Below are 15,803 nucleotides of genomic sequence, written 5' to 3' on the forward strand. Positions count from 1 at the left end.
GTGAATACGGTGGTTTTGACTTTGAGCCAGATATAGCAGGGAATATGCCTTACCTAGGCTCCCTGGGGTACGGGGCATATGGCGAGGATTTGACCATCAGTTCTTCCCCGCAGGACGAGGATTTTACCCGGGGTTGGCTGGACAGAAAGTCAAAGTCCCAGCTATTCCTCGGACCTGATGGGGCTTTGGTTACAATTGACTGGTGCATTATAAGTAGATGTAAAGTATGTAACATGTATATTTATAGTACATGTAGAAATATTAAAACGCTGTCTTAACGTTTAGCAAATAAAAATGATTTAAGAATTCCAAAGAAATTAAAAAAAAAAAAACATTTTTGAACACATAAACTTACACAACTACTCAAGGATACTTACATGAATAGCCCTTTGATACGAATAACCCAATTCCATGCTGATTGTTGACATTAGTTTTTTCAACAGAAAATCTTCTCTTACGCGTATAATTCACTTATAATCCATGTTTTACTGTAATGACTCAGATTGTTAGATGTATCGTAATCAACTGTCAGTGTGCACTTTTAGTGTTTACTTATTTTAAACGTATATTCATGACAAAACCGAGTTTCCAACTATTAATCGACGATGTAGAAATTCCATTATTGACCTATGAATAGCGGGGAAATATCTTCTGGTTCTAAAAATAGCAACATCCGGATATGTGTAGTGTTCTAAAAATAAAACAACTCGGGGGCAATCGTAATACAATTTTACTAATGTCACCTTCAACACATTAAAAAATAAAGTTAGGTGAACATTTAATCCAAAATCGATTAAATTAAAGAAAACAGCTTAACTCATTGTTCATTAATGCAGTAAACATAACAAAACAACATAAAACATAATTATTCCCATTCACATAATTACCGTTCCACACATTTTACATTTCATTCGGAACTCCTCCGAATATTTACATTTCCGGCACATGATATTACAGTTAACCAATCGGAAAACGTAAACGAAACGGGAACAGTTATTAAACTTATTTGTCGTTCTTCAAATATAATGTTTTGAAGATAAATTGAAGACAATCTATTCAACCACAAATAGCATTTTTAACACCCATGCAATCGCCATCCATTTGCATTTTTTAATCATAATAAAATAACAGTAAAACCCAACTGTCAATCAACTTAAAAACCGCTCCTACCACTAACTAAAATAAAATCCCATTCCATAATAGGCGCGCTCTTCAGAGCGGCGCCAATAAAGGTAATGTTTTCGGCATTAAAGCGACTAAAGCAGATCCTTCGTAATCAAAATATACCAGTATTCCAACCAAACCCCCACACCAAAGAGAAGGAAACATATGCACATTCACGACACAAAACTTTGCTGTGTTTTTCCAAAGTTCCATATATTCATTTTTAAGATGTGTTACGTATTTTTTTGACAAATAGCTACATAAATGATAAATACATGCCTACTACATATATACGAAGTTACTAATTAACATGAACGTCCCATTTTATGTTTTAACTAACTGCTTTGAACTTACATACTAATGAGAGAAAAACCGCCACATGTCTACTTAAGAGCACAGAGGTCAAATAAATACAAGTGCTGTACCGGATGCACCACGACACCAAACCTTTGCACATGTCATCTAATTACATTGCTCCTTTCAAAAGAATGGCCATATTTGTAAATCGCCCTCATGATTTGCCGGTACAATTGTGTTGGTACACGTGTGGACAAATCATTATTAGCCAACATTTACATGTCCATGTCAACATGACTTTATTAGTTTGCACCCATGAGAATAGTTCCACCTTGACCAGAATACGCCAAGCCATCCCAAACATCTCGAGAAAATGCCTATCCTCGGTCGGAACATAATTTTAAGCAGATAGAGGGGGCAACTCTAGGACCGCGCAATTACATTTTGAAATTCGATAACATTACCCTGAATGCCGTTTCCATCTACGTTTTTCAGCGGTAACTGTGGTGCCAGAGGTATCTGCGGTCCCAGGGGTATCTGCGGCGCCTGCCTTTGCCGCCGTAGACTCAATGAATTACTTGTATTTTATTTAAACAGTGGATATAAAGGCAATATTTTAAAGAGCACTTGCCTTCTAGTTTTTGAAGATGAATTCCTGAAACAAAATAATTCATGTTATCTTTAAAACCTTTTTTGGCTGACTCGGATTGTTTTGGCATGTGACTTCATTTTCTTCAAATATTTTACATTTTCAAATCATTTGGAAAGAAAGATTAGCTAATACATGTCACTTTTATTGTTAGTAATGTTTTCTTTATTTGTTCCCAGTTTTGATACAATGATGCTTTTTATTATGAAACTCTATGATCACACGGTTTTAAAACTTTTATTTTTTAAGGCAGACTGTAAGTGATGTTCATAGTTTCAAACAATGACTGCATCGTATCTTTGAAAAGTTTTTGCATTAGGTGCTCTGAATTGTATTCCTCCGTCTGTAGATAGAGTTGGGATCTCTAATCATAGAAGTACATGGGGTTTACCTATAAGTTTATTATTTTTTGTTTTATTGTTAAGATTCCTCAAGTTAATACATACTTTGATAAGATTTACCTTTTGCGTTTTATCTTTATTTAGGATTGTTGGGATAAGAGTGAGTTTTTTGCACTTAAACTGGTTTAAACCCCCAGTAAATTTACATTTTACTGACCGTTCCAAGGCGGTACATAACAATCCTTGATAAACATACCTAGTTTTTATATATAGTTTGTATGCAATGTGCTGCTTGTGGAGTTTTGTGCTCTTCTTCCATGTTTCTTGTTTGTGATTTTAGGTTATTTGTCTTTGGCGTTTACTCAGTGCCATTAAACCGGGTTTATACTTAAACATTTTGCTACTGAGCTTGTTTCTGTAGCTTTTCACATACATATTGCTGTCTCTTTCCAGGACGATCGAGGCGGGCGGTGAAAGTCCGTACGTTCAGGAGAGAATCAGGAATGAATTAGCCGGCGTGAGACTGATCGTCCCTCCGGACGCGGGTCTCGTCGTGTTAAAGGCGCAATTAGGTTTGGACGCATCCCCGCTATTGTCTCCTCTAGGATAATGAAATACACGTTTGGGACAGGTGTCTTGAGAAGAAGTATGTTTGGATGGATGGAAAATGGTTGATGAATGATTGTTTAATTGTGTACGTGCGATTGAACGAGGAGGTCAGAGTAGACCAACAGATGACCGTGACATGTATGCCTAGGAGTAAAATATCCGTTTTACCCGTCTTCAGGACGACACATGATAACCCAACAGAAGATGGGTGTGAACTTCTCGGGACCATTACAATTGTAAATAGCATTGCCATTCCGTTTGAAAAACATGTTTGGGATACGGAGCTGCTGGTGAAGCCAAATAATACTGTCACGGGGAATGAGGCGTTCATGACATTTGAGTTTTTCAAATAAATAGTTTTATCGGACGATGATTGTGAAACAGGGGATAAAACATGCTGAATTACAGGTCCAAATCGAAAGAGAACAACAATGCATCATCGAATTTCTGAAAATTCATTCATTTATCTACACAGTGATACTATCCATTTGATGCAGTAATCTGTCGCATTTTTCCGCAAGGGCTATTTATAAACACATTGTTTCTGAGAGTGGCCAAAAACAAAAACAATATGATGACTCATAAGGCATGCAACCTTAAAAGCCGAGAGTATCCGAATTAACCCGGAAGTAATTTTTGTTTTCTTTTAAAATGCCAACCTCTGTAAATAGTAATTGATTCTGAGTAAACATTGAGGTAGGTTTATGCATATCATTGTTTTAATATATTTAGAATGCTATTTATTAGGGGTTGGCAATTATTTTGCATGAAAATTGGTCCAATGTTTTATAATTTAAATAAATAAGACATTTGCAATTGTTTTTATTTTGGATATTGTGATTGGTTTTAATGAAATCAACAGACCGGGTTCTTTAGGGATCTGGTCACTTTCGGTTTTAAAGCCTGTAAATAAACTAATGGAGAATTGGCAGTTATTTTTTATTAAAGCCATTCTAAATTATTAATTATAAATATGTCAAGCTGAAGTTTGTTAGCGTTTATGCACATGTTTCTGCCAATGGCATTGCCCGACAAATTCATATTTAATAACTTAAAGGAGCTCGACAACCAAAACTCAATAAATCAAATTACAACGCCAAGTTTCCATTTAGTGTTTTATTGGTTAATAAGAAAAATGCAGGCTGGCCTATGTATAGGCATTTCACAATTGAAACTAAGAAAGTTAGCATTTTTTAATCTTCTAAACAGTTGATTGGATGCCTACCAATTTTAATTGTTTATAGATCATACAATATCACTAAGTAACTAATACTTAAATAATAATGGGAAAGTTTCAAATTTCAACATATCAATGTTTTAAGGTGTAAATTTCAGGAGACATTTTTATGTTCTGTTTAGTTACTTGGATTATAAAATCACTCTCTGTACAAATTATTCAACTTGTCAAACATAATTAGTCTTCATAAAATTCCTGTTATGATAGGATTTTGATTGCTGTCATCAATTTTCAACTCAATGTTGTGATTATTCATTTGAAATGATTTTAAACTTCACATTCCATAAATAGCTGTTTTTACTTTTTGACTAAATATTGTGACTATTTTTACACATAGAAGTAAGTCTGCCAATTCATGAATGGTCAGTTTTGTCATTTATTGCTTTTTTTCCCCTTTTTTATTTAATCTTTTCTTCCTTTCAGTGAGATATAAAGCCATAGAATACATCCATGCCACTCAAATTTATCAACTCAGAATGATGGGAAGGATTTGCAAGTAACTTAGAACTATGATGCATATTTACCAGAGAATATCTCATGAACATGCCATTTGCTTAATTTTCTTTGGAATTATACCTTAAGTTATTGAGAACTCTTTATAAACTGTGACAATTTGTATGATGACATATTTTATTATTTGTAAAATAAACGCTTTTGACATTTTTCTGAGCTGTAAAGTTGAATTGATTCTTAAATTGATTCTGATAAATACCAAACTGTGTATAGACATCAAACCTCATTACATATATATACATAGTTGTCCTTCTCTGAATAATACATAATGATCTTTAATAGGTTTCTTTTTACTTCCAGTTTCACCCTCACCTGACTGATGCAGATTCAGTAACCTAATTGTATGTACTTTTTTGTCAAATTGTATTTTTTGCTCTATTAGAAATATAATGTTGACCTTTTTGAGGAATAATTTGGAAAGGAAAAATAAATTATTATAAAGAAAAAGTAATTTGCTATGTATAAATAGTTGACAAAGATGTTGAACAGTATGAAGTTTTAAATTATAAAATCCTTATTTCTCTCTGTATGTATGTCAACTTTATTAAGATAATATCTGGTAATATAATGTATTCCCTTAATTAATTGTGATAAAACCTTTTTACAAGTGTAGTTGTAGTTGTAGTTGTATGTATACATCTGTATATGTATGTTGCCATATAAACTGAATGCATGCAGTTTCTTTTGTGTACATGTGTATTGAAATCACATTCCTTTGTTATATTTTCAGGCTCATGATGGTTTCTGAGAAAAAACAGCTGGGTGTAATTTGACAGTATTTTTCAGTATTTGACAGTGGTTCTATCATGCAACAGTCATACCATGAAGTGTCTTACAGATTCTCTCTCAATTCCTGCAATATCCAAGATTACAGTGTAGTGCAAAGAGGATTATCTTCTTGCAATAAGAAGTATCTGCACTTCCAAATGTACAGCATGAACAGTTCCTTCACTTTTTGAGTGATTATGGAGTGAAAATGTTTCCATATAAAATGTTGTCGTTTTATGTGTAAAACTTGTTATGAATGGTTACAAATACAAGTATTTTAAATTTGGTTTGAAACAGAAATATTGTCCTTTTGTTTGTTTCTAAACAGTAACTGGTATTATTCGTGTTTATAGTATCCATGTCACTTAAAAAAGTCAGTTCTTTTAAAGATGCACTCTTACTCCCACATAAGATTTACCACAATTAATACTATTGTTTTATTATTCCAAAAAAGGTTAAATAAATGTCAAAAACAATGGTTCTAAAGAAGGATACCTATTTTTACTTGAAGGAAATGTGCATAAAACACAGTATTTCTACCATTTGAGATCATAGTAGATCACAGTAAATCTTTAAGCATTCACTAATCATTTAACATGTTTGCGTTTCAGCTATTAAATACACGGTTACAATCTTGTTATCAGTACTAAATATTTTTCATAAATGAATTATTAAGTAACTTGTTAACAGTCAAAGTATATGTTTGTTATACATGTGTATGCATCGATATTAAATAAGAGTGTCACTTTAAACAGTTGCCATGGTAACTAGAGTCTAGTTTTCTTAGGAAACTGTAAATGTTGTCTAAAAACACTTAGTATTTTCAATGTGATACTTTTTTAGCATGTCCGCTTCAGTCGATGAAATATTTCTATTATTTTTTATTTATTTGGTCATACTTTGTATACAATTATATGACGCTTCGGCAAAAGCAAAGAGTGGAGTTAGCAGATTGAATGAATGCCTTTATAGAGGCCCAGTGAAACTCAATGATTTATGCGGCATACTGATGCGTTTTCTGATACATAAAATCGGATTAGTTGCTGAAATCGAAAAGGCCTTTCATCAAATTGGACTACATCAAACTGAAAGGGATGCAACGAGGTTTCTTTGGCTTAAAATTTGGAAGACGCAAACGTCACACCATCCAACATTCAGGAAAACCGATTTTGTCGTGTTCCGTTCGGAGTGATGTCAAGCCCTTTTCTGTTAGGAGCAACTATAGAATCACACCTTGAATCTTACCAAAGTGATCTGGCTGATAAACTCAATCGAAATATCTATGTTGACAATCTGATAACTGGTACCAACTCAGAAGAGGAGGCAGTTGGTCTTTACAAAGAATCAAAGAAAATATTCAGTGACGCATCCATGAACATCATGGAATGGTGTACAAATGACAAATGTGTAAGCGGTCAGTTACCTGAACATGACAAACATGTTGCAAAGATATGAAGGTACTTGGACATACATGGGGCACAAAAAATACACAATGTCCATCCTAACACCAGATGAATGTTATCTGAAAGTGACTAAATGAAGTGCATTGAATAAAAATGCTGCAGTATTTGATCCTCAAGGACTCTTTGCTCCTATTTTGGTGAGGGGGAAGTGGCTCCTACAAACGTTGTGGAGCAAACTAATTGAGTGGGACGATGATCTTGAAATTACCAATGATAACGCATTACAATTTAAAAGTGCAAAATCTGTGTTGGATCTAGTGTGGAAATCAGTGACAACAAATGACGAAGTGCAAAGTTATATATCAAAAAGAAACATAAAGTGGAATTTCATAGTCGAACGCGCACCGTGGATGGGCGGTTTTTATGAACGTCTTGTTGGAATAGTGAAAAGTTCTTTGCGAAAAGCCATCGGTAGAACATGCTTTCTGAAGTACAGTTTCAAACAATTGTGAAGGAAGTTGAGGTTACTGAGAATAATAGGCCTCTCGTTTATGTGTCCAACGATTTGGAGTCTAACATTGGACTAACTCCATCAAAATTTCTGTGTTTGAATCCTCATACTGGAATAGCCGATGTCAGCACATATCTTAATGACCTTGATTTCAGTCCAAAGGAAAACTATACATTTGTACTGATAAAACTTTGGAAAAAGTGTCAACGGTTTTTCGACAATTTTGGAACTTGTGGAGACAATACTACCTTTTGAGTCTGCGAGATAGAATGCAAAATGAATTAAAATCAGAACGAATCAAATCCAGCTCATTTCCAACAGTCGGAGATGTAGTGCTTGTGCGTGACGAGTGTTCTAGGGGATCCTTGAAATATGGAAAATTCGTGAATGTCGTATCGAGTTAAGACGGACAAGTCCGATCTGCGAATGTGCAGGTCCCATCTGGCCGAGTGATTGGTCGACCAATAAACCTTCTTTATCCACTAGAGGTGTGTAGTGAACCAGGCATAATGAACGATAAACATAATTATATTCGCCATCGGACGTCGCCCAGTTCGACGAGCTACAAGGAATGCAAACAAGAACATTCAGAAACTTTTACAAATATAATGACGACAAGGTTTTGACACTTTCAAGGGTGTAAGGAAATACTTATTGATGAGTCGATTTCTGTCTGCCGGCGTGTCGCGAACTCCGCGAATATGTTATTAAAACATGTAGATCTTTGTATAATTGATAGTTCATGTGCAATATTATGTTTTATAAGTATTACATTGATATTTGGTAACTAAAATTAACGTATAATGTTTGTTTTGCTCCGTTGTATTTCTTCATCATGAGTTAATCTTTGTGTTTCTTTTATATGTTTGCACCGATGAGGTTTTATATAACAGCTTTCACCGGAGCCATTGCTCCGTTAGTATGTACTTTCATGTTACCCGCAATTCTCGTGCATTTCATGTGTAGTTGGCGGGAATAATTAGTATATAAATCGGTGCGCAAATAGTTCCACAGAGATCATTTTTACTGGACTTATTGGACTAACATTTATCAGTTTATATTGTATTAAAAAGGTGTTTGCAATATTTACTTGCACTTTTACTAACAATTGGATTTAATACAGAAATATACCTTTGTGATTTTGTGTACCTAAAAAGGGAAATTAAAGTTAAAATAAATTCTAAATGTGTTTTTGTGATCTCTCAACTCCGGTGTGGCAAGTTCGGGGCCTAATAAAGTGAAACTCGCCACACATGTTTGCAATTTTCAATGGGAAGGTGTCTCTGTTTAAATGTCTTAAAAATAACTATAAATCAACTTTGCTTCAAATTTTTGGTCAAGTCCGTGTTGAAGCGTGTAAAAACTTCCAAAACGGCATATATCATGAATTAGCATGCGATATACAATATTCATAGTTTGAATCGCCAAAACTTCCTTTTTTAAAGACACAAGTTTGGGCAAATGGGATTAGGGCTCTTAAGATCTAAAGATATGAAATCGTCTGCGATATGTTTAACCCTTGAAACCAGTTTGTCAAAAAGTTGATTATCCTAGTATTGTTCAAATAGTAATTAGTTAATGACTATATTTACTATTGCCAGAGATAAAGCTTAACTTAAGGATTTGTTCATTATTTGAAGAAAAGTGTGAGTGATAGTTTCCAAGTTGCATGACGAAATGTCATGAACGATGTTTGTAAAGAAGCATTTACATGTTTAACAATAATATAATTGATAACAAAATATGACGGCCCAAACATTGTTTTATGAAAATATTAATTTTAAATACCAACTTTTCCGTGAATAGTATTGTTACCGCACCCAACCTTTGCTATTTTCAATGATACAATGTAGTGATCTCCCATAGAAAGCGGAGAAGATGACTGTGCGAAATTTGGAAAAACTAACATTATGCAGATTTCATTTAGAAGAATTTTAAACATGACAAATTAATTATTGCTTCATTTTTCCTTAAGCAATGCCTTTCAAAACAATGATTCCTATGTTGTTTCAATTGAATACACGACAATCGTTTCAAATCACTTACTCCAGTTTATTTTGCTATCTGTAACAACATGCCATGCCTGTAATGCAACATTCCTTAAACTTCTGTCGGGTAGTATCAACGATAGTTTCTTTAGAATGCTTGTATACTTAACTTTGTATCAATGAAGAACACAAAAGCCTTTGACTGTGATGCATATACTTTTTCCACTTTTACTTATTATTCTTTTTCGTTTCTATATATTTATTCTTTTTCACGGGCCGAGTTTATGATATGAAGCACTATTGTCCTTGAATGCAATTATATTTTACTATTCGGATAAAAAAGCACGCTGTGTGTTTCTTATATTCATTTTTATACCATTATTATGTGAGTATCTTTTTATGAGTCGAGGCAGGTTGCCTAGTTAAGATCTTTGAGACAGCATTGTTTTCTTTTAATAGAATTAAATAATTGACAACTAAGAAATAAGTTATTGCTTACAATAAAACTTGTACTCTCGGGAGTAGTTGTGTTGGCTTTTTAAAAATAAGATTGAACGGCTTAGTCGAAAGGACGCACAATTTTGCTAGGGTGCTTCAAATAATTCGTCAAGATTTAAATCTTTAAAACATAATTCGATACAACATTCAAGGCTTTATAACAATGTTCAATTCTGTGATAGGATTAAAAAATCCTTGTGTATAAACAAGCTATGCTATCCAAACAGAATACTCGAGTGTCGATATAATGGAATTAAAGTCATGATGTTTTACACTATATTGACAGACAATGAAATAACCGAACGTTATGGAAACGTACTTATTAAGACAAACTCCTTTGTTGTTACTGCTCCTTTCAGGCAAAATATGTAACGAAACAATCACTAAAAAGATTTGAAAAATATATACTAATATGTTGATGGCTACATAATGCGGATGATTTGGTATGTTCGTATAACGACATAGAAAGGCAAATGCAGTCGAGTATCCTAACATATTAGTGTCAATTAATCATTTTGACTGATTTAATTCAAAATTCAATATAAAAATTGTTTTGAATTCACAGTCTTTGGAAAAAAAAACATTCAAAAGCAATTTAAAAAGTCGGATAAATTCGTAATGATTAAATAATTGTACACAATATCCGAGATCGACCACCATATAGTGTGCTCCTTGACCGTTACATCGTTCTTGGTGTCCGTATTCTCACGCCAGATTGAAGCACATTCCGGCTCTAAGGCCAGTTTTAGGCGGCTTGTGTCGATTCCAGCCTTAACAAAAAATGAGCTATTCAATTGTTATTATATTAAGATTTGCTACATAGTTGTACCGCAGTATGCTACAATAAATATGCGGTATAAAATATTTTGAGGAAATAAATGCAACTTAGAATTAAAGTACTACACATGTAATTCACCGATGCGAATCTAATTTGATTTAAGATGAACCAGTATGATACACTTATAGTCATATATATCCAGCTTTTATTCAAATAAAATAAATACGAGACTTCATGAAAAGAGAATATGAATACGATTTGTTCTGTATTACTGTATATAAGAAATATGACACTCGACTTTGGCCATATAAAATATGAAATGTTATGGACAGCCCCCCGAAAATGATTGGATTATACAATATGACCCTCAGAAGTTGGTAATATCTTATTTATTATTTTGTTTTTTTCTCTTTTTTAAAACTGATTCTTACTTCAACTGCTGCATCCCTCATAAATCTCTTCGCATTGTCATGCCAGATAACCGGGATGGTCAACACATACACTATATCCGCCTCATTGATTCCTACATTTAGATTGACAACCGGCGTTAGAAGATGTTTTTTCAGATACTCGATCGACATTACAAACAGCGGGAATGCCTCCATCTGTTTGCCGCAATCGTCCTCCACTGTAACGTCTTTCATCAAGTGCTAGAGATTACACTGTTTCTTTAGTTAATATAACTCGTTTTTCTTTCAGAAAATAACTCTAATTGTCGTTAAGTTGCTACTTGCTTAAATTGGACTAACTTTTTTTATTTTCTCTAATAAATTATTATTGAGATCAGTTTGACGATGAGTATGCATAAGCAGACGCCCGGGACTTCCTGGTTCCAAGGCGTAAACCCCGATATTTATTGATAACGATATCATGATGCCTATGTAAGTTGTGTTTGTTGTAATGTGACGCTAAAGTTGTGTTTTGCGTTGACACACCTGTCTCTAAACAAGGTAATCGTAAATGTTCATGCAATTAATATTCTATTATTCATTAGACCTTTTAAGTAAGCATGTTTTGTTTACTAAAACATACCTCACTACTATGCAGGACCATCTTAAACCTCCGAAAAAGCCTCCAGTCGTCATGTGCACCATCTTCAGCCAGATATGTATAATAATCTTCAGCCTCAAAACCAAATGAATGAAACTCTCCTTTCTGATTTAGAAGGACGGATGTAGGAGTTTTCAAGGAAGCACCACCTCCTGCATACCAATTCCAGTTTGTCTGAATCTTGTTCGGGTCATCTCGGAGAGAGAAAGCATAGCCACTGAACGTCGTTCCAAAATCAAAAGCGGCCACTAACAGCATTTTGCCTTGAACATTGCTTGCCATTGTTGATAAAGCCACACGCTGCTCTAAAACAAGACAGAACGGTGAATATGAGAGTGGTCTAGTGGTTAAGGGATCCGCCCCTCACCCATGGGGTCGTGATTTGTTTCTTCTTGGTCTTAAACAAAAACATCCGGGGCAAATTCGTTCTTAGGAGAGATATTTACAGAAGAACGTCAGTGGGCTCGTTCTTAGTAGTAATATGCAATGGTAGTTCTGCGCTACTGAAACTATATATCCAAGGTATGAAACCTCTTCCAGGCCCCAATATCGCAAGCTTAAGTCATTTTTCACTCTCAGTCCTATCCCAACAGCATAGCATGAATCTTAAACTATCTAGTATATGTTTTTTACATTTTTGACATACAGATTCTGTCAATGAATATGATGGTCAATTTTCTTAAGAGGAATGATTCTAGAGTAAAAAAAATGAACGTGAGAAACTGCTAAACAACATAACGTTCTACTGAATTATTTTGTACATAATGAATCACCTTATCAAAATATGACTAACTACTAGCATTATATAATAAAGAAGAGGAATACCATGAGTTTTTTAATCATGCTTTGCTTTGTTTAAAAAAATGAGGTGTGAATAAGATTGGGAAGTGCTTAAGTATTTTCATGATTTTGTGGTCAGTTATGCTTAATACCCAAACAAATGGCTGGAGATTAATTCATACAAGTTCATATAAGTGCTTTTTTCACAATCTAGCCGAAATAAATTCGTATAAAAAAGAAAGAGGAAAATAAAATACGACATACGACAACTCCAGAACATACATTGGCCATTTAAAACGAATATTTCATCTTACTCTTTGTCTCGAATTATAATTAGTTTTAAGCACGTTTTGAAATTCTAGTGTTTAGTTGTTTTAGTTGTTTTGATCGAACATATTGAGATCATTTTAAAAGGTTGTCATTTCTTTTTGCCAATGACAGGGGCGTTTCTAACTGAAAAAGCGGATGTTTCGTTCAGCAACCATTATGATATTGACTCTAGTAAGGACCGATGCGGACGTTTCGCTTGCCTCTAAATGACGTTCATCACGGCACCGTTAATGTAATGGACGTTTTAACTGCAACTGTGGACATTCTTAAGGCAACTTTTATGTAAATACTCGCGATAACTTGTACGTATTAAACGTTAATAATGACAAGCAAGGACGTTTCTAACCGTCCATACTATGCAAAAAGATCGTATTTTATTTCACGAGTGTCATAGAAAAACATATTTTCACGAGTGAAAATATAGTTTTCTATGATCACGAGTGGGTTAAAATACGATCTTACACTGAAATAAACAAATTTTCTGTTTCTTTTATGCTTATTTTCCGAGTTTTATAGAACACATTCACAATGTATAAAAAGGTTACACTGTCGGTAAAGGTAGAATGTAAACGTTGATTCTGGATTCAAGAGGCTTAAATGTAATGCTATTGTTGAATTATCAAACCTCGTTAAAGCTCAAGTGAGCCCTCTGTTGTAAGGTTGTGCATTCTTAGATTTACTAAGAATCTGCAATATCGTCCAACTTTAAATGATATTTTTCATATGCTTAAGTTTTCCTCCGATGTTTTTTTATAAAACAATTACACATGGTAGTGAGTAGTAATGTGTATATTGACACCGGTGACGAACCCAGTGAAATGTGTAAAGCGCGGCCTTCCTGTAGTCTGCTGACCAGTTACATAAAAAGCGGGGATCACGTGAATCATGATTTCGTACACAAATAACAATAATCCAATGCTTTCAAGTAATAAATCGAACAATCAGTCACTCAGACAGGACACTATCAAGTAGGAAACAATACATCTTTTTCCATTATAGTACGACAATATCGCGATATTATATATCGCATAGCTAAAACTGTTTATCGTTTTGTTCTTAATGGCTGAACAGTATGCATCATTCTGCTATAGATGCGTCTGGTACATTTACTTGTTGACGATAGTACAAACATTTGTTTCTGTTTTTCCTTTAATAATACATATGAATCTAAAGGACCCTCCTTCATGTATGTGATAATGTCTATGAAGAGAAGCGTTCTTTTCATAATGGAGAAACTTGTTTCCCTAAACATGGAACAAACAAGAGTTAAAAAAGTTACTGTAAGAATATTTAAATAAACGACATCCATGTTTGTTGAATATTAATAATAATAATAATAATAATAATAATATCTTTATTTTAAGAAGGTGACATATTAAGATCATGTACAAAACTACAGAATCTTATTTTCGATATGGCCCTCTGAAACAGAATGAAAATATGGCAAATAATCATAAGACAAACATGAAGACGATGCTAACAACGATGACGATGATGATGATGATTATAAGTATGCTGTTGATGCTGACGATAATGATGCATATGATGACATGATGATGATGTTGAATAAATATTAGACAGATACTCTCAGTTAAATATAATTATGAATAAAACATCACAATTTGTATAATCACAAGTTTCCTATGAGGTACTGTTTGACCTTTATTTTATACGTATTAAAGTTTTTTGATTCTCGTATTTCCAAAGGTATATTATTCCAAACAATTCTGCTGTAATATGTAAACGATGCTTTCATATAATTAGTACGAGGTCTAGTTTGTAAAACAATATCTTTGTGTGCCATTGATCTTAGCATATATACATTATTGTCTGAAACTGTTACTAATTCTGACATATATGATGGAGCCATGCTATTCAACGTCTTGTAAACTAATACTGCTGCGTGGTATTTACATCTATCCGAGAAGTTTAGCCATTTTAGTTCTTTAAATAGATTTGTTGATGAATCTCGTTTAGATTTACCAAGTATGATTTTTGCAATTCGTTTTTGTAAGTTATTTATTTTATTCACATATGAATTGGTTCCCTTGCCCCAGACCAAGCAGCCGTAATCAAAATTTGGCAGAATATATGCATTGTAAAACATTCGTTTTGTATCAGGTGTGAGGAAATATATTATATTTTTTAGAAGTGCAATTTTCTTATTCAGATTTTTACAAACATAATCGATTTGCACATGCCAGTTTAGTGTATTATCTATATACAACCCTAATAACTTTTGCACAACAACATTAACTATTTGAACATCATTAATACAAAGTTCAAGATTCCCAGTGTTTTTTAATTTATTTGCAGACCCTATTAACATGCATTTAGTCTTGGAAGGATGCAATGACATATTATTTAGTTGACACCACTTATTAACATAATTTAAATGATGTTGTAATTTATTTTGAATATCCGTCAACTGATATCCAGATTCATAAAGTGTTGAGTCATCTGCATATAGATCTATATTTAATGTTGGATGCATAACTGCAATATCATTTATGTATAAAATAAAAAGCAAGGGTCCCAGTATGGAACCCTGGGGTACCCCAGATGTAACAGTGAGTTTTTGCGATTTAATTTTGCCAATCTTTACAATTTGGTTTCTATTTTCAAGATATGATTTATACAAATTCAATGCTATTTCAGAAAAATGATACAGTTTCAATTTATAAAGAAGAATTTCATGATCAACTAAATCGAAAGCTTTTCTCAAATCCAAAAATATCGCACCAACTAGTTTACCACTGTCAACATCTTTAAGCCAAGTATCTATAAGTCTTATTAGAGCAGTGTTACATGAATGGTGTTTTCTAAATCCAGATTGTGTTTTGTGTATGACATCGGTTTTCTCAAAGTACAACTGTACCTGTGTCGC

General features: G+C 33.7%; 1 protein-coding gene across 1 annotated transcript; it reads right to left on the minus strand.

The window, feature by feature from the left end:
• Positions 1-2,937: 2,937 nt before the first annotated feature.
• Positions 2,938-12,088, minus strand: LOC128245760 (heat shock 70 kDa protein 12B-like). Its single transcript, XM_052963989.1, has 4 exons — positions 11,789-12,088; positions 11,188-11,406; positions 10,615-10,748; positions 2,938-3,052 (listed from the first exon to the last, which is right to left on the minus strand). Exons 1-4 carry the CDS (start codon positions 12,086-12,088, stop codon positions 2,938-2,940), a joined length of 768 nt encoding a protein of 255 aa, XP_052819949.1.
• Between the last annotated feature and the right edge of the window lie 3,715 nt (positions 12,089-15,803).

Source organism: Mya arenaria, chromosome 9 (assembly GCF_026914265.1).
Source record: "Mya arenaria isolate MELC-2E11 chromosome 9, ASM2691426v1".
In the NCBI taxonomy this organism is placed as follows: domain Eukaryota; kingdom Metazoa; phylum Mollusca; class Bivalvia; order Myida; family Myidae; genus Mya; species Mya arenaria.